This window comes from Limanda limanda, chromosome 9 (genome assembly GCF_963576545.1).
Source record: "Limanda limanda chromosome 9, fLimLim1.1, whole genome shotgun sequence".
NCBI classification, from domain to species: Eukaryota; Metazoa; Chordata; class Actinopteri; order Pleuronectiformes; family Pleuronectidae; genus Limanda; species Limanda limanda.
The window spans coordinates 15,297,374-15,316,608 of NC_083644.1; the positions used below are offsets into that span (position 1 = coordinate 15,297,374).

General features: G+C 40.9%; 2 protein-coding genes across 3 annotated transcripts; both read right to left on the reverse strand.

The window, feature by feature from the left end:
* Positions 1–5,000: 5,000 nt before the first annotated feature.
* On the reverse strand, positions 5,001–9,138 carry loxl5a (lysyl oxidase-like 5a). Its single transcript, XM_061078711.1, has 7 exons — positions 8,079–9,138; positions 7,206–7,314; positions 6,388–6,525; positions 6,110–6,266; positions 5,820–5,915; positions 5,549–5,664; positions 5,001–5,467 (listed from the first exon to the last, which is right to left on the reverse strand). The coding sequence occupies exons 1-7, from the start codon at positions 9,106–9,108 to the stop codon at positions 5,461–5,463; spliced, it is 1,653 nt and encodes a 550-aa protein (XP_060934694.1). The 5' UTR covers positions 9,109–9,138; the 3' UTR covers positions 5,001–5,460.
* A 4,787-nt stretch (positions 9,139–13,925) lies between these two features.
* mibp (muscle-specific beta 1 integrin binding protein) lies at positions 13,926–18,056 on the reverse strand. 2 transcript variants are annotated; one of them, XM_061078712.1, is made up of 8 exons: positions 17,890–18,056; positions 16,756–16,846; positions 16,271–16,319; positions 15,855–16,029; positions 14,836–14,907; positions 14,632–14,738; positions 14,376–14,461; positions 13,926–14,227 (listed from the first exon to the last, which is right to left on the reverse strand). In XM_061078712.1, exons 1-7 carry the CDS (start codon positions 17,913–17,915, stop codon positions 14,376–14,378), a joined length of 606 nt encoding a protein of 201 aa, XP_060934695.1. In that variant the 5' UTR covers positions 17,916–18,056; the 3' UTR covers positions 13,926–14,227. The 2 variants fall into 2 exon arrangements, with proteins under 2 accessions (XP_060934695.1, XP_060934697.1); XM_061078714.1 differs by lacking the exons at positions 16,271–16,319; positions 17,890–18,056 and having other exon boundaries at positions 16,756–16,822.
* Positions 18,057–19,235: the final 1,179 nt, after the last annotated feature.

Sequence of the window (19,235 nt, forward strand, 5' to 3'; positions counted from 1 at the left end):
TCCTTTTAGAGTGAGGTACAAGATATATTGTAACAATAATGTTAAAAAAGTGAAAGTTAAATTGTTTCAAATATGGATTTACAGGTGTGGTCATGTGTATTCTGTGCTGTAAGAGCAGTGCATTAAGACTGAATAAACAGTAATAAATTGGAATGTCTATATCTGTTGTGCAGTATATGCAACATGTTGAGATATACAATCAACAGCAAAATAATAATGATAATCTTACACTTTTAATATTGTTGAATTGAGTGATTTAAGCTGTTTTTTGGAGCAAATATAAAAACATAATCCAGTACATCAACACTTGTGAGGAAACAATGTCTTTGAAAGATTTTTTTTTTTTTTGTGAAGTACTGTCAAACTGCTCGGTATCCTCTCAAATAAAACATCTTTATCATAAATCTCGAATGGCCAGCTCTGAATTCTTGGGCCTTGTCGGGCTTGCATCCAGGTTTGTTGTACATAATCCCCCAGGACGAACATCATCCATCCTTCCAAAATCCACATTTACCTGCCAGCAGACATGTACATTCCTCTTGTTTTCACAGTAGCACAACATTTGAGACATCGTCAGTCTCGTGTCTGCTCCCACATGTCTGCATGTCATGTGTACCATAAAGCTGGTGAAGCGTAACAGATGTTCGGTACGAGACGAGACCCCCGAACATTGTCGGACACTCATGTGTAAAAACCATAAAAGAGTTTGAGCATTTAGACTCAGATTCAGACCAAATGTAACCGGAGTGTTTCCGTTGAATAAGCTGTCTGCCCCCAGGAGGCCCATCCAGACCTCCTCCTCATCTAGTCCCACTTCTCAACCCAAAGTTTAACAGGATAAATAACAGCGTGTGTTCACTCACACAGCCGGTTGAGTGTATTAATATTTACACAGCAGTGACGGGAGGGAAAGTACAGGCACCATTAGGCTCATATTCTTCTATTTCAGACAGGGAAAGCAGTTTGGTCTGTATTGATTTGTACACGGTCGGACTGAGTGAGTCCTCGTCCTGCCCAGGTAAACACTACTTCCTCCTTCAGGATGTCAGCTGTGTAAAACCAGGAGGAGAAGAAATATTCAGTCATTTCCACTGCGCTCGCACAAACAGCTTCTTCTCTTTGCTATAAACAAAAGTAAACACAGACCACAAACAGAACATGTGGCGTCAAATCGTCCCACCGATGGTGCAAATTCAAAGTCCAGACTTTACACAAACAGCGGGGAGTGTTAAAAACCATTTCAGGACGTCAGTAGTTACAAATTTATGCGTAGTGTTAATTTAGCAGATTCGTTTGATGAACAGCGACCGAGAGGAAAACATGTCTGTGCAGGAAAAACAACATTCCATTCTGTTTTTGTCAAATCAGAATAACAACTTAACACAAGTCTCTCTTCCTGTTTGTTGGTTGATTAACAACAGAACTTCACATCATTGGCAGATTAATGAATTGAATTCTGATGCATCCACTAATGGAGCTGATGAATTCATGTTGATTTATAGAAGTGTTAATTAGGCTGATGGATGTTGATTCAGTCAAACACTGGCCAGATGTTGATCAGCCTGTTGTTGACTTGTCCTGGGATCATCTATTTCTGCATGTGCATCTATATGAGATCATATTATGTGAATCCTTAATTCAGTTTTTATGCTGCATAACTTTATTAAAAATCTGTTGCATTGAAATTGCACAAATCAAAACTGCTCATCAGTAAACGGCAGATGGACAACGGCAGTGACTGGCTTGTAGAACTAAAGGATGAGGAAGAGACATCATTTACACAGAAGTATTACACAAAAACTACCGATTTGCACAAAACTTGATAGAAGGATATGTAAACGGTTGAGAAAGAACATTTACATTGAGGCAAAAGTGTCAGGTCCAGTCATTTTTTGTGGGATCGAGCTTTTTTGACATTGTCGCCAATTTCCCAGGGAATAATAAATGGAGCTTGAAGAATAAAGCACATTTAGGGGTCTGCCTCTATAATATTTTTTCATTCAGTTTTCTCCTGTAAATTTATATTCTGAGGAGCAAATCAATTAGATTATCGGACTTTTATACCAGACTTAAATCAGACAGTCAGAAACATGACTCAGAATAAAGACTAATGTTGCTAATGTTGTAAATAGGGAAATGTTTGCAGATACATCAAAGTAACACGACGATTTGATGAGATTATGCAGAAGAAGATGCTGAACAAGACAAAGAAGTCGAGTGTATCTTGGATTCCAGTCTCTTCAACTGAGGGTCATAACTTGAAGGTGGATTTCTGGAGGAGGAAGGCTGAAGCTGGTGTCTGCAGCAAACTGCCCTCCATCTCCCTCTCTCACCTGTTGGCTCTGACACTTGTTGACGTGGAGTCTCAGACACTCAGACCTTTTGGGCTCGGCCTCACAGACACTCAGCTCGCAATGAGAATGGTTTAGCCGTGGTGCTGCTGATGTCAGCGGTTTTGCAGTCAGGTTTTCCTGGCCGTCTGCGGATCTGTGGAATTTCTCTCCTCCCTGTCATCTCCAGCAGGAGCGACCGGGACCTCTCCCTGTCCTGCACGCCCAGCAGGCTTATAGCACACCGGTCTGCTCTGAGCAAACAGCACCTGGAGCGGGCGGAGGAGGCTCGGTCCTGACCCTCTGTCACACTCATATTCCCATCAGTGGGCTCAATCCGAGGGCTCTCTGACCAAAGATGGTGTGGGCTCGACGGAGAGGCCATGTTTGGATAAGAGGATGAGGGGAATCTGGGGATTGGTAAAATGGGTTCATACCCAGTGTGCTGTGGATAAACGGACCTTTTCATCCTTTCCAATCGTGATCATCCTCGTCATGTGAAAGAAACGGAGTCTTTTAACTGTAGTTTTGAGATATATGGTTATTTTCATATGACACTTTACTTCACTGTATTTCAAGGAAAATGTTCACGTTTATCTGACATAAAAAACTACTAAGTACTTTTATATTTATCTGGCAAATAAAATCTCTAATACTTTATTTCTCGATCAAACTCTAGATAAATGAAATTATCCTGATTTTCACAAATAGCCCAAAACTAGAGAAGACAAGCAGAATAATTGAAACAAATGTATCTTTCAGAACATTGTTTTTTCTTCATTCCCCCAACATTTACTGTATCTTGTTTCTTCTTCAGAGAAGCTGGACCGTAAATTAGGAACTACAGAACTTGAGATGAGAAGACTGGCCCTCGGTGAGCACATAGGCCCGACAGTCCCTGTATGAAACCACTTTAAAATTCAATAGATCAGAATTTTTATTTGGATCTGCCGGATTGCACGCATTCATAAATATCAGTCCCCGAAACATGTGCGATTTGTGTCCCATACCGTACCTATTCACAGAGTTGCATGGAAAACTCTCCTCCAGTTTTTGTGTAATCCAGCTCCATACAAATGTAGACGAAAACATGGCCTTTAATACAGAATTACCTTTTATACAGGATTTATTATTTACATACCTTTATTTAAATAAAGTATCTGAACAGGATCTTTCAGCACCATAACAGTGTTTCAATTCTCAATTCATTCATAAACCTTAAAAAAAAAGTTGGTGTCGTCCCTGTGACATGTTGGTCATGACTGTGTGTAGTTGAGTTACAGTAACACACTCCATGACCTCAGCTCCAACCTGCCTATATATTCAACTCAAGCACATCCTGAACCTGCTTCCTTTTTCATCCCCTTTTCATTTCCTTCTTTTGGCATGAAAGTTGTTGAAATCCTCGACTTCAAAAACAACTGCACAAAGTGTCTGTTGAGGCACAAATCCCTCACACCCTGGGTTTAATGTATTAGAGGAGTTCCTGTTTGTCAAATAAAGATTCAACAAATGAAATGTGGAAAGAAATGTGATTCTGAAAAAAATTGGGGTTAAAAACAGTAAAAACCTCTTCCTGTCGTATATTTAACGTTGGAACACAGTGAGGTCACGCATTCGTGCTGGACAGCAAACATCGCTACTGTAAAAATAAATGTTGTGGGGATTATTTATACATTGACCAATCACGCAGCATGAATCTGGTGACAAAGTGTAAACAGAGCCTCACACCTCATCTGGAGCCGCTGTCAGGTGTATAAATGTTTTCTCAATCACTCATCCACTTTAACACAACATGACAAATATGCAACAACAGCAGCCCGGTGGTGCACAGCCGATGGACGTCCCCTGCTGCTGTTTCCCACAGATGTAAACGTGCAAAGTGGAATCATTTTCACACGTGTCTCTCTGAGGTGTGTTCTTCCAAAGGCATTCAAGAAATGTACCACCAGCTCAGGTTATTCATTATGGACAGGTTGTTGACAGTAGCTCCACAGCCGAAGGGCTTCATGGTTCATATTTGTTCAAATTATTTCATCCATAGCGATGATTCATGTGAGCCAGCGGTGGAACGAGAGCTGGCCCATTAGTAGTCTTTAAAAAAATAGTCACTCACAAACAAATGTGAACAATTTTCCAAATATATTTAATGATGTGTGGTTTTGCTCAAAGTATAGAGAAAAACAAGGAATGACTTATGCACCTTATAGAATCAGGATTTATGCATGGATGTTGGACGTACAGTTTATTGGGCCCCTCTGTGTTAATTGTGACCCCTTTATGACCCTTGATTCAAAATCCTAGATCTGCCACTGGTGTCAGCATTCAAAATATTGTTTTCCTGTTTCTTTATAATTATATTCTTTACTTTCTGTTGAGGCACAAATCTGGAACAAGTCGGCACAAGTCACCAAAGGGCTTCCTCATTGTGGGAACTGGTGGGTTTCTCTATAAATTTCAGGTCTTGACCTTATTATATTATGATTTGGCTCTGAAAATTGAACTGAAATGAATGCCTTTTATTATAATTTTAATTTTATCTATATAATAAGCTTTAAACCTATCGATCATTAGAATCCAAAGGGGAAAATAGTCTTCAATAGTACTTTTATTTCCAAAAAGACTTAAACAAATATTTTATTAAAAACGCAATAAAAATGCAGACAACCTTTCAACCATTCAAAACCCTTCAAACTAAACAATTTTATAGACAATGCTGGAAAAATCTACACAGAATTATTGCTTTAAATTCATATATTAGAGTATTTGCTTTTTCTGTATTGTAACATACATTGTCCACCATACATATACATTTAACAGAGGAACTTTTGTCAAATAAAACAAAGGCTTTTAAATTTCAGAGGAGAAGAGAATCACAGTTTTCTTTTGAACAAACACTGATTCAGTCACATGGTACAAATGAAATTATATTTAAGACTGTTTTTGTTTTAGTTTTGAGTAAATACCAGTTGAAAATCTTTAATCCAACAAAAAAGACGGCATCACTCCATCTTGTCTGACACTACAATATATCATGTCATAAATACAAACAGAGAGAATTATGATAACAGTAAACACTTATATATATATACTACATATTTCGGTGGAGAAGTTGTCGTCTTCAGTCAGGTCAGCTCCTGTCAAAACAAACAACAGACACCAGTGATCTGCTTGTGTTTCTGATTCAGAAGTGAGAACTCTGTCAGTCTCTGACTTACACTGTGATCCTGCAGTTCCTGGCCTGGACGTAGCCTCCTGTGTATCTGATGTCACAGCGAACCTCGTTGTTGGAGAAGTCCGACTCCTGGACCAGCTGGGAGGGATTCACTGTCACCTGAAAAACAATAGAACAACCTATGAAATGTAGATATTTGAGCCCAGTCTGCAGAAAATACACTGGAGGTCATATTTTGAATCATATTTATGATTGTAACAAACTTCTGTAATTTATCATGTCCTATCCTCATAAAGCAGATCTACGCCCCCCACCTTGAGTATGTAGTTTCCTGGCGGAACATCAGTGATGTCGATCCACTGGCAGTCGATGTTTGCGTGATACGTATCATAGCAACCAGGACCGAGCCCCTGAGACAAACGCAGACTCACATCATTCACCTTCTTTTTGCTTAAGGGAAGAATTTGTGTGTATTTATAAATATCATCCAGATCAATCATCTTGCATTTAAACACAGGAAACAACCCAACAAGCAGGAAACAATAAAAATATCGATTGGACGATCAATGGAAAAATGAAGAAACCAAAGACCGTGCAGACCAACCTGTGTGTGAGAGGTGCAGGCAAAGCGCCGCCGTACTCCCCGGTCACATGACGTGTCTTCCAGACAGAAGCTGGCCTTGTGTCCCTCAGCCACCTTCTCTCCGGTGGAGACGTCCAGCAGGTCATAGTTACTAAAGGCCTCCATGCTGTGGTAATGTCTGCAGGGAGACAGAGAAAGATCCACATGAGTGATGCAAATGTGTCCTGGTCACCTAGTTTCCTCACATCTAAAACAAATCAAATATATACTTCAGAGATGTATCTCCCAATTGAACTCACTGGTGACAGCTGTGCCACTCCCAGTCATGTCTTGGCTTCACTGGGAGGAAGTCAGCTGTTCCTTGGTTCTTCACGCGCTGGGGGAACCTCAGCAGGACCCTGTAGTCGAGGTCGCTCACACTCGGATGATACGCGGACCTGAGGAAAAAGGAAGCAGGAGACTACTGAGGACAGATCCCCTGAGCATCTTCACTCAGACACTTTGGAAACCTGAACCACTGAGCGACCTGCCACTTGTGTTTTTTGCCAATGGCATCTTTACATCACATTATCCATCAGTGCAAACAGCACTTCACTGCACAGTGAACTTTGTCTCGTCCTCCACAGACCGTAAGACAAACGTAGATCCACCGCCACGGTGGCAGAGGTGGTTTCTGGTCTTGCCTCTGTAGTTCTTGTGCTCACCTCATGAATCCTTTGACTCTCACTTCAGAGCTTGTTTTACTTGGCAGAGTGGCAGCTCAGATCAGAGGAGAGAAACTCCGGGCCGCTGCCAGGTTTGTGTCCAGCCGCTCTGTCATTCAGCTGTGACGTCCAAACAAGACAGAGGCCGACGCACATCCTGATGTGGCAACGAACCTCAAAGGAATACTGAATGGTTGTCGTGCTTTTTATTCATACACGTGAACCCCATTGATTTTTGTCAGTAAAAATATCGTTCGGCTGCTGAATTTCATTATTTCAGACATTCCTGAGGAACCTTTGCAATTTATGAGTCATTAAACGTTACTTATAGAAACATTGATTGAATAACAGATAATTTAATTAACTGGTTTCACTTGACTGACAGAGTGACACTGTCAAATAAGGAGGAGTACCTGGACAGACAGTTCTCTTCAGCAGCACAGCGGAGAGCATACATCTGCACTCTCTGGATGTAAGAGGCAGCCTGGATGTAATAGGGATCAGGAACCAAGTCGGGAAGACCTGCAGAAAACAAATCAACCTCAAAATGATGCATATGTATCAGGACCCAGATAGAGACAGTGACTCGGTATGCATTGAATAGAGAGTTTACACATAATGAAGAGGAATAATCAACAGAGATATACGTGATACAGAGATAAAGAGAATAGAAAACAGTTTAACTGATCAAAACAATTACATTATTCAGGCTGTCACTGAAACGAGGGAATCGTGTTAAACAAGTAATTATATTTTATATAGTGAGGATCAAATACTTGAATACTTAAATATTTACTAGAGAAGCCTACTTTATATGGTCAAAACACAAAAAGATAATTTCTCCATCAATGCTGATTAATTATAAATAACTTTTATCATCTGTTTTTAACTTCACTTAGAGATCCTGCCCTAAAAAGTGCAGAAATGGAGGGAATGCAAATGTAAATGTCAAAATAAACCTCTCAGCAGAGCTCTGAACTGTGCTTCACCAACATGATTAGGACTCGATGATTAATCTGACTTTGACTTAAGTTTTAGGGGGCTATTAGTTAAGATACAGGAACATTATCAGTTGCACTTCAAATAATGATCTATTCTATACTTGATAATATGTCCCATATTTCCTGGGATGAAATTGTTGCCATACATGAGATTTGACCCAATTCTGTATTGGTCTCTCATTGTCTTCCTGTGTATTTTTATTATGATGCAGTGATGATCAAGCTCTGTGTTTGGCCACCTGCTTGCACACACGGTGGTCTCTGTATCTCATGGATCTGCCTCACCATTGTGGAAGAACCTGGTGCCATAGCCGGTTCCTGGCGGAGGGCGCGCAGTGATCCTGTTCCTGCGGTCTGGTGGGTAAACGTTGTAGAAAACCGAGTTCCTGTGGTGGATACTGTGCGGGTCTCTTGGGTCACTTGTAGTCCGTGCTGGAACCGGCCTGGGACCAAAGTGTATTTCTACAGAGTTGCCGGACGGCGCAGTGGGAACCACGTTTGACTCCGATGTGAATCTGGTCTGTAAGGGCTCCCTGTGCGCAATGGGCGCATCTTCCACACTGGTTTGCTGAAGGATGAGACGCGCATTCCCACCATCCTCAGCCATGGAGACCGATCCAGATGTGGCAGGTGCCCGGGCACTTGAATCCGAGCTCTCAGGTCGTATCTGGCCACCTTGGCTGTGCGTAAAGTCCGGTGATCTCCTCGGGGATGCGGGGACCTGTCGTGCACCAGCTTCAGCTCCTGGTGTACTGCGACCACCTCGCGGGACCCCGCTGCCAGAGAAGTCCTGGATGGCAGCAGATGTGCTATTCGACGGACTCTGGTGTGGACGGTCCCCCAAAGCCACAGCCTCTCCGGCAGGGGTCGTCCTCAGTGGAGACCGCCCGGGGGACCCTGGTCGTCCCGGGGCGAGTAAATACTGTCCAGCATCAGCACCGAGAACAGAAGCATCCACTGGACCGAGGTCGTTCTGGAGTGGGTGAACCCAGACTGCGTGCCCTGGGAGTCCGGCTCTGGTTCTGGTGGGTCGACTGGGCGCTACAGGAAGGTTCACTCTGTTGAAACTGTTCTTAGTCGTCAGTAGAAGCTGGGTTCGTCTCCTGGTCTGTGCCGGGGAGCGGTACTGGGTCCCGGTGCTCAGCAGACTGAACATCTGGCCGTTGTTCTCCCACTGGATCCGGTGTCTCCACGGTCCAGCACCTGCGCGTAAATGCTGCTGAGCTGTGCCCAAACACACCAGAAAGTAAAGGAGGAAGACTAACACAAGCTTCTCCATGGCTCGGTGCGACTGTGTCTCTATCTGACGAGACATTAACGAAGAATATTTGAGTGTGTCATAAGTAGTGAGGTACTGTGGTCATGTGGTCCGTGTGGTTTGGGAAAACCCGGTCGTGCCAGCCGCACTTTGAAAATTGATGCGTCCATTCTGGTCTATTCGTGGTCTTACGGTACAGGTCCTTGGCTACTTACTGAAGGTTTAATGGAACTTATTATGGAAGATTGGTTTGATTTCCACACAAGAAATTAACAAATATCTATAATAATATAAGGGAATAAAATATATATTTATTTTGTGTGAAAATGAAAGGCAAAATGTTGCTACTTTTTCATTATGCCACTCAAAACGCTCATGTTAAAAACATTTTTAAGAAAACCCTTTAAAGGTGACACAGATATTTCACCTCAACCTTGTTCATGGTGACCCCCATGGTGACAATAGGCCCCCAATCTATTGTTCATGGTGACACCGAATAGATTTGTTGATATTAAAGGCAAAGTTGCCTACTTTTTCATTATGTTATTAATACAACAATAAAAAGGCTTTAATGATCTCATAATTTCTACAGTAAAATCTTCTCAAACTTGATATACAGACAGTGATGAAGGAAACTGATCTATAGTTGCAGGTGTCTGTGGAGCACTTCAGAATTCATGTGGATTGAACGTGTATTGAACAGTCCGGGACCCAAAGTCCTGAAAATGAAGGTGAATGGAGATGCTTGAGTTTATATTGTTGATATGATGGTGCTTGATGGTGTTGAGAGTATGAAGTGACAGGACTGGATTCAGTCTGCTTCCTGAGGACCTGTTCCCCCTCTCCACCACACGATGGCAGTGTATCCTCACAGACTGTCTTCAGTTTGAACTGTTTTAGTCTCATGACTTCAGCAGGTGTCACTTCCTCTTCAGTTTTCAACATGAATGAAGAGAAAGACAAAGATGACATGGATATAATCCCTTTCCGTTTCTGTCACTTCTTATTGTAGAAGGACCTGCTCCAAGTCTGGGATTAAGATCAAAGTCTGGCTGTTGCTGAAACAAATGTATATTCATGAATCATACTCTGAATTTATTTGACTTTGTAAACACTTGTAAACACATGAAAATGCTTTAATGTTTATTTATATAATAAATAACCAAAACAGATTTGTCTTATCTCCCAGATGATGTCTGCACTTCATATCAGAGCACATTTCAAAGTGAGGTCAAGTTTTACAGCCTTTTCAAGTTTTTAAAGAGCCGGACATTGTTATTTTACAGACAATAATCTTCAACATGTAATGTTTTTATGTGTAATATGAAGGTCTTTGTATCTTACAGATTATTCTTTGATTAACTTTTCATCATCCATTTACAGGAGGGATTATTTCAAAATATTAATTACGATTACAATAATAATACAACTTAATCTATAGAGCACTTGGACTTGAGAGACAGTGGCTCAGCCGACATGATCTCCTTGGGCAGGTCGTTCAGAGCCTGGTGGCCCAGAGAGACAAAGCTGATCAATTTCTATTCAATTCAAAACAGACTGGGAGCCTGTTTCTATTTTTTGGTCAAAGGCTGAGAAATGGGGAAAACTACGTTGGCCCGATACAACATCTATAAGACACTCTGGGATCATCTTGTCTAGTCTGCATACTTTAAACCTTTTTTTTCACCTAAAGAAATCCTGTGTGACACCTGAACAGTAACTCAAAGAAAACTGGAGACACCAGATTCCGGTAGTTCAGGGGGTTTTCTGACAGGCCTGCATGTAGCTGTTTATACTGTTATTAAAAAGGCTGTTGACTGCCCTGAAGTAGGTGAGAGGTCCTCTCATGCCTCCGCTGCCACTCCATCTGTGGCTGCAGCTGGCGACACACTGGTAGCCAGGTGCGTGGCAGCAGGCCCCTGAATGCACGAGGCCAGCCAGCACACCAAGGATTAGAGGAGGTCGTACTGTATAATGCTTCCTGTGTCGGCTCCTGCACCAACGCCTAAAGCACTGATGCCCTCCAAATATACCCACACACACTGGTAGGCCCTCGGGGCCTTTCAGCAATGAGTGAGCATAAACTCATGAGTGGGTGTGAGAAACAGGAGTAGGGTAGTGTGCCTGGTTGTGTGTGTGTGTGTGTGTGTGTGTGTGTATGTGTGTGTGTGAGTGGAGGCTCACAATCACAAGGTGCAGGTCATGCAAACCTCCATGTCTCCAAGCACCAACGCCCCACATGAGGTATCTGACACCTTCCCTGAACAATGGCTGGATAGTTTCCATTTAAATATGTTTGTATCTAAAGAGAAGTCTCTTCAGCAAGGCATTAAACTCTTAACCGCTGCTCAGTATTACTTGCATGACTGTCCCTGGGGTAACAGAGTAGATTTAGTGAAATACCCAAGTATTAACTTTAACTGGAGTGTTTTTATGCTAGTGTAGTTCTTCTAAGTGGGGTTATAGTTTTGTTTTACTCCACTACATTAATATATCAGTTATAGTAACTATAATGCACAATGACATTTTATATTCAAAAAAAATGATCAACCTGTCACATTATATGCATTACTCTAGATGTAACACAATAAAGAAGTTAAACGTGGCTGCATTATAGTGAATGCCGCTTTGAGTGGTTGAGAAGTGGAGAATCATTTATTACTCCGACAGAAAGAGTCCAGACAAACAATCCTTATCGTTTGGACTCACGTTGTCTCCTTTTACTTTATTATAAAGCCCATTCTGCACAGTACCTTCTAATTATAGCTGCTAAATCAATATAGTTAAGTACATTTGCCTCTGAAACACAGTAGACTACAAGTATTAAGTTACATAAAAAGGAAGTGTTCAAATAAATGTACAATAATCTGTAAACAGTAATTGCACATTACTTTTAAATGTACTTTTTTGTTTGTTTATCCAAGGATGCAACAGACTCATTTGTTTATTAATAGTGTAATAGTGGAAACAGCAGCTGGACAAAAACAAACTTTCCACCTCAACTGCAGGACGACCTCTGCGGATGTATGAAATGTATTTTTTAAGTTTAAGTACAGTACTGAGACACCTTGTGCACATTGTGTCCTCTTTGTGACAATGTGATGAATGATATGAATGGGATTCAACAGCCATAAAAACAAGAATGGGGCGACTCTTCACACATGCACCTGCGCTGCGATGTTCCGTACGTGTGACCAAAGGATCAGCTCAGTGCTAACATCATAAAATAACCCAGTGTTGCAATCTGCTCCAGGAAGAACACCTGACTCCAGATGTACCCTCGGTCATGATGGATGTTCTTCAGTGGGTAATGAGGTCAGGTTTGTCCAGGAAAACAGAAAGACCATGGAGGGGAGTCCAGGAAAAGGCCGTACTCCTTCAGCAACGGCAAAGACCAGTGAGACAGAGACCACTACAGACAGTCACACCATGTTAAAGCCCTGTGAGACGAATTGTGATTTGTGAATATGGGCTATACAAATAAAATTTGATTGATTGAAAACGTCTAGACTGGATTTGTTTTCTCAAAGGTTCCTCTAGCACAGTGCAATAATAAAGCCACTGCTTCACTCCGGCCTGTTTGTGTGAGGTGATGAATTGATGCTTCTAACCTTTCGGATAAGATCGTTTCCCTGCTTGTGGAGATTTATCAAGAAATTCAGAATCCTGGTTTGTGTTTGTCGTTGTTGAACACATCCACCTGAGTGAGGGCCTGCCTGCGTGTGTGTGTGGTTTCACTGACCTCACACATGCTGCTGTCATTTTTAGCACCGGCAGTCCAGGCCGGTGTGGTTTAGTCTACGTACATCTGTTAGAGCGTCACAGCGATCACCTCGTCAACCCTGTTTCCACATGACACGCACATGATAGATTACATGTGCCCACTGCTGATGGCACCACAAACCAAAATACTGGTCGTTACTATAAAAGGTGTCATATACGGGAGGGAGAGGCTATTACTGACACTCCAATTGAAAGAATAGCGTTTGCTCATACTTAAATTATTAAAAAAAATTCTAAAACTAAACTGCTTCTGTCTAATAATTTGTAGCTTCATGTTTCCTGTACTGGGACTCAAAATGATCCAATCACATGTGAGAGAATCCCAACAAGTATACAAATACACATGACTTTGACAAATAAACACTGCTTTGTTCCACTCATTAAAATATGACTTTTCTTCCATTCACTTTGGAAATGAAGACACTTAAAATACACTGCCCCTACCTGACCCTTTTCCATATTTAGCTGCGGTATGATAAGTTGAAGTTCACACTGTCTACTCAGTGTCAAGACGAGGTATTCCCTCAGGGGGAAATGAGAAATTATTCTGGCCTATTTATATGTGCGGGGAACATTGGGTGATGTCAGCACGTACCTAAATCCTAAATCTTGTGGTTGGTCTGAGAATTACTCATCGACTCAAGTGAAAGCAGCTATTTCAGAGATGAAACCCTCCCAGAACAGATACGGGGGGTCTCACAGTCATTCCTGTCTCTAATAAAGATACGGGGAGCCTGGAAGTAGTTCATACGGGTTGTTTAGATTCTCTAATTCGGACGAAATTGAGCTTAACTAGATTTAAATTGTGTGGAGTCTGAATGTTTTTCCCAAGTCTAATGTTATTAATTTGAATGCAGAATAATTGATGTATGGTCATTGTATAGCTAAGAATTTGCAATGTACAATGTGATATATTGACTTGTTGTAAAATGGCATCAATTCATTCATGACTCAAATTCTGTACTAGGTAAGACTGAGCTGTCTTAATAAAGTCAGATAAAGTTGCCATTACAAGAGATAATGAAACTGGACTCTAGCTTCATGTCTGCTGCGAATACATTTCTATGGGTGATTAAAGACAACACAAATACTTGATATTCTGTATCAGCAAACAGCAACAAATACATTTATTTGTAGGGAAAATGCCATGGTCGAACATATGGTCCAGTACAAATCAGTGCACTCAGATAACAGTAACGAGGATCAGTAGAATGACTTCTCCAGGAAAAACAAAAATTGATCATCTGAAGATGATAAAAAGACAATGATAAGTTAACATTGCTCAGCTATATATACACAAATAATAAAATTAGATTTAAAAAAAACATCCTTAAAAAATGAATCCTCAGGACTATTTACAAATTCTGTACAGGGATGGAGAGGAGTCTTCCTGCTGCAAGAAAGAAGAGAACATGGGGTCAGACCAGGTTGTGCACTGCACGTATAATCTATACAAACAGGGTTCCAAGAGATTTCTTTATTTAAATTAATCTCACTTAACTATGATTGTACAATACTACTAAAAGTGGTTGGTTTCTTACCTATAAACGATTGAGCAGGTTGTTCTGAATGTCTTCATACACCTGGTTGTAGATCTCCTCCTTTGTTTTCAAACCATCCAGGTACTCTGTAACAGACAGGAAGCCATCAGATGAGAAAACTACTAAAACTGTCGGGACCGTCTAAACAAACAGATTACACTGAATTTCACAAAGAAAATATGAGCAATTAACTTAAAAAAACAACAAACTAATCTGACGAATACACATTGGTCAAATCAACACAGCTGTAACATACCAATATTCAAGCAGTTGTCCTCCATCGCATTCCTGTGCTTCAGGTAATTGGGCCAGACGTGGCCATCAAACAGGCCGGGAGGGTCGGGGACAGTGTACTGCCTTGTACTAAGAACAACAAGTAAGAGACAGGTTAAAAAAAAATTCACAGATCATAAAAACATGCGTGATGAAATATAACCAAACATTTCGGGAATCATCTCACCTTCTCCTTCTTTTGCACTCCTCATAGGGAACTGAGATGAAATAGCACTTGTTGAAAACATCCAGCAGGGGCCTAGAGGGGAGAAGAACCAGGTCATGAGTCACTTTCAAACAGACTAGAGTAACAGGAGTAAAGTCATAAAACAGTTCGGACAGTTTCTTATCTACATCTCCACAGCGTGCTCCACTTTCAGTTTCCAGCACACAGTATCAACCAGCCGGCCCCAGCTCTTGAGGACAACTCCAAGAGCCTCTTTCTGCTGAACACCTTATCTCCTACTGCAGAACCCGCCCCGACTCTACATGCAGGGGTCTATGAACATGTACCAGTGGTAGGAAACTAATCATGTGACTCGACAGAAATAACACGGCAGAGTGTTTGTTGTCATGAATTTCTCAGAATTTTTAGGAAACAAGATGCCCTGTCCCCTGCCACAGACAATTCTGCTGTCAATGTGTTAAAGTGAGACAACGTATTAATCTATAAATAGACCACACGTATGAACTATGCTTCCGTGGAGCTACAGACCACAATTATTGGATGTGTTAAATTAACACATTAGATCATATCATATTATATTATACTGCATTACATTGCATATTGCAATCTGACACTGTTAACTGTTTTGCATTTAGCATTACACTTTTTATATCTTTTATATATTTTTATTTAGAAATTTTTATGTCAAAATAAATGTTACTTTGTATAAATATGGGTAAACTGAGTAAATAAGAAGTATACAGTGAGTAAATATATACTGGTTTCCTATTTTTTATTGCTCTCCTGTGTATGTTGTATTATTGCGTTTTTATGTTTCTATGTTCATTGTATGCACCATTAACCAGAGCAAATTCCTTGTATGTGTAAACGTACTTGGCAATAAAATTCTGATTCTGATTCAAGTGGTTGGCTTATGACTTAGGCCTTCATATCTTTGTACAAACTATATTGACAAGTTAGAGGAGTTCCTAAAGTTGAACCGAGTCAATGTAAAGAATAGAATAAATGTGTGAACTTACAGGTAGTTGTAGAGCAAAAAGCCCTCCACGATCAGGATGTGGATCTGGTCGTCCGGGTCAGCCACAACCGAGGGGGAATACAGCGTGACACCATGAGAGCGGGCGAACTTCACAGGGTTCTCTATCCATCCTTTCACTGTGTTGGTCATGGCCTCCATATCCATTGCTGTGATGACTGTAGAGGAAGATTGGTAGAGAGCAAAGCAGTAGAGGGAAGCGAGGGAAGATTAGAACAGAGTCAAACAAGGGCTGTAAAATATTGGGAATGTGTTTGTTTGTTTGTTGTCTCTGGAGGTTGTTTTCAACTTCATGTTGTGCATTTTAAGGGCTGTAAGTGTATGTAATATTGCTGTATTACATGGTATGTGAATGTAAGGTCAACAATGAGACACTGGCAGTCTTCAGTGAAGTCTTACCATCCCATTGTCTAAAGCCGTCCGCCCCGACTTCTATCTGATCAGGTTTCTGAAATAACAGTCACCAGTAAAACACTGCGGCAACCTCACAGCTCTGAACACTTGCAGTCCACACTCACATGCCAGAGTTAGGACAACAAGGACACACACACACACAAGAAGGTGGAAAAGGCACACTACTACGGGAATGGACCAAGTAAAGCATGCTATTGCTAAGTGCACTGCTCGATTAAAATAAGGAACAAGGAAAATAAAAAAGTTAATTGATTGGTTGTTAAAATCTGAACACGAGTAAAACTACTGAGAAATTAAAAGGGGATACAGGAAAGAGAAGCAAGTGAAAGACTAATCTGCATAGGCATCAAGGCCATTCTCATATCTACAGCAGAGAATGATTACATTCGAGGGAGCACTCGCATGCAATGTTCATCGGAGAGAGAAAAATTCTATGAAGAAATATGAAATGTCCATCTTCTAAAACTCACCTTGAAAAAGTCATCCTGGTGCACAACACAGCAGTTGGGCAAAGTCTTGATCAGCTTGTTGGTCAGGGTGGTCTTGCCCCCGTTTGTGACTCTGAAAGCAGAAAAGACACAAAAAAAACATTAATAACTTCCTGCAACAATAAGTTTGTAAACAAGCACCTGTGCAACAGAAAAATTAAAAAAGTGTCTGTTTATATCGCAAGTAATTGTTGTTGTATAATGTGAACAACAAGTCAAGTAAACAGGGGCTCAATTTGAATAGATTGTGATCAGCAGCAACATTTTAATAGACATATGGAGCTAAAAAAAAAATGGCACATTACTGTTTTGTCAAAATGAAAAAAAGTGATAACACACTGCAGATTTACTACCAGGCCAACATTAGTTTTTAAATTAAATTGTAGAGTAGAAATAAAAGCATCTGTGCACCAGCAAATGTAACTGTGGTGCCTCGTGGTTTTAACTAGTTATTTTAGTACATATGATAAAAAAAGGACCAGTTTAACAACACAATTATTATTAACAACAAGTTAAGTAAACATGTAAGGACCCACTGGGGTGAACAGCAGCATTTCTATAAGGACATGCAGAGTTGATTAATAAAAGCACATCGCTGTTCACATCAGTGTTAAATACAAAATACAATAAACATATGAGATCATGATTTACAGGTGCCTCATAGCTGCTCATGTGAACATGGACCTGTCTTTGTCTGAAGACTCTTCACTGATCTGAACTCTCCCTCCACTTTTCCCACCGGGACTCGGCGGCGAATTTTCAAAAGTCCCGCTCGATTTATGACAACAGCGGCCAAAGCCGGACACCACTTGAAACCCGGTGTCCCCGCCCGGTGTCCCCGCCCGGCTCCCACGTTTTCTGGCGGGCAGCCGATAACAATCGAGAGGAGCTAATATGTACTTTAATAACTTTTACTTAAACACTTGTTTGCTTTAAGATGAAGGCTCCAGACTCCAGACTCCATCACTACACGGAGTAGTTTAAAAGTTGTAGGTCGAACACAAACCAGGCAGTTGTGACACTGTGGTGTTTCAGTTAGTTACATGTGTTATCAAACATTCAAAACATTACCCATTACTCATCTGTTAGATTTAAACACACATAAAACAGACGTACCCGCCAATTCCGATGATGTATTTCATTTTCCTCGTCGCTTCCGGCTCGTCCAGGTCGACGGGAGCTGAAGAGGCTGTTTACAAAGGACAGTGAAGAGATGGCGATTGAAACCACTGGTCTCTGCAGAGAGGGAGCTGCTGTGTGGGGTTCGAGTCCTGCTTCTCCTGCTGCTCGGTCCCCGGCACCGGGAGGCTCCACGCTTTATATACAACACGCGTCATATCACGTCACGGCGCTCTTTTTCCATCTCCCCTGCTACGTGCCCCCCCGCGCGGTAGCCAATCAGAGCCCGCAGGAGCTCTGGCCGCCAGCCAATCGTGGCACGGGATCGTCCGGCAGCTGTCGGTGTGAGTCAGGGAAGCGGAAGTGGATCAGGAACTAATCCAGCTGCTGATCCAGCTGCTGAGAGAGAAAACTACTGATGCTACAGATATACATTTAAAATCTGGAGATTTCCAGGATGGTTACAAACCTAAATAAAACTAAAAACTATAATATTCAGTTAGAGAAATAAACAACTTAAGATTCAAGATTCAAGATTTTTTATTGTCAAATGCACAGAGATAACATGAAGCAGTCACTGTCAATGAAATACTTGGGTCACAGGCTCTCTTTAAGCAATGCTCAGTAATTTCAACCCCAAAAAAATAAGATAAAAATAGAAAATGTATAAAATAGAATAAAAAAAAAGAATGAAATAGAATCACATTAAATAGAATATCAAAAATTTAAAATAGAAAATAAAATATATATATATATAAATATATATCTTTACAGATGAAGAGAAAAATAGAGCAACAATTGTTCAATTATAGAGCAACAATAGTTCAATTAGTTACCTGTTAATATTTAAATCCACCATCTATTATAATGCTATTTAAGTACTAATCTTACATCGTATTTTCCATTTTTCATTTTTTCCATTTCATACTGCATTGCATTGCATTATATCGATATGTGGGCGTGTGTTGGTGTGTATATGTGAGCTGAACCCTTTCACCCACAGCTACTCATCAGCTTTAAATGTATTTATCCACTGATTTAGTTATTAATCTAATTGTAACCTCCACCATGAGGCCTAACTTCATAAGGAATAAGTCTAATGAGGATATGAGTCATCACATGTGAGTCCGAACAATATACAGAAAGCTCAGAGTATTATTTTTGCCCATTTATGTTCCAGATCGAATTGTATCAATTGTTTGTGGAAATTGTTTGTTTTCTGTGAGCGTCTGGATGTAATCACCTTCTGTACCTTTCTCCCTGCCTCTGCTTTCTTTCCCAGTCTTTGTGTGTGTGTGTGTCACAGGTGTTTCTATTTGTGTGCGTCAGAGGGCATGGGTCAG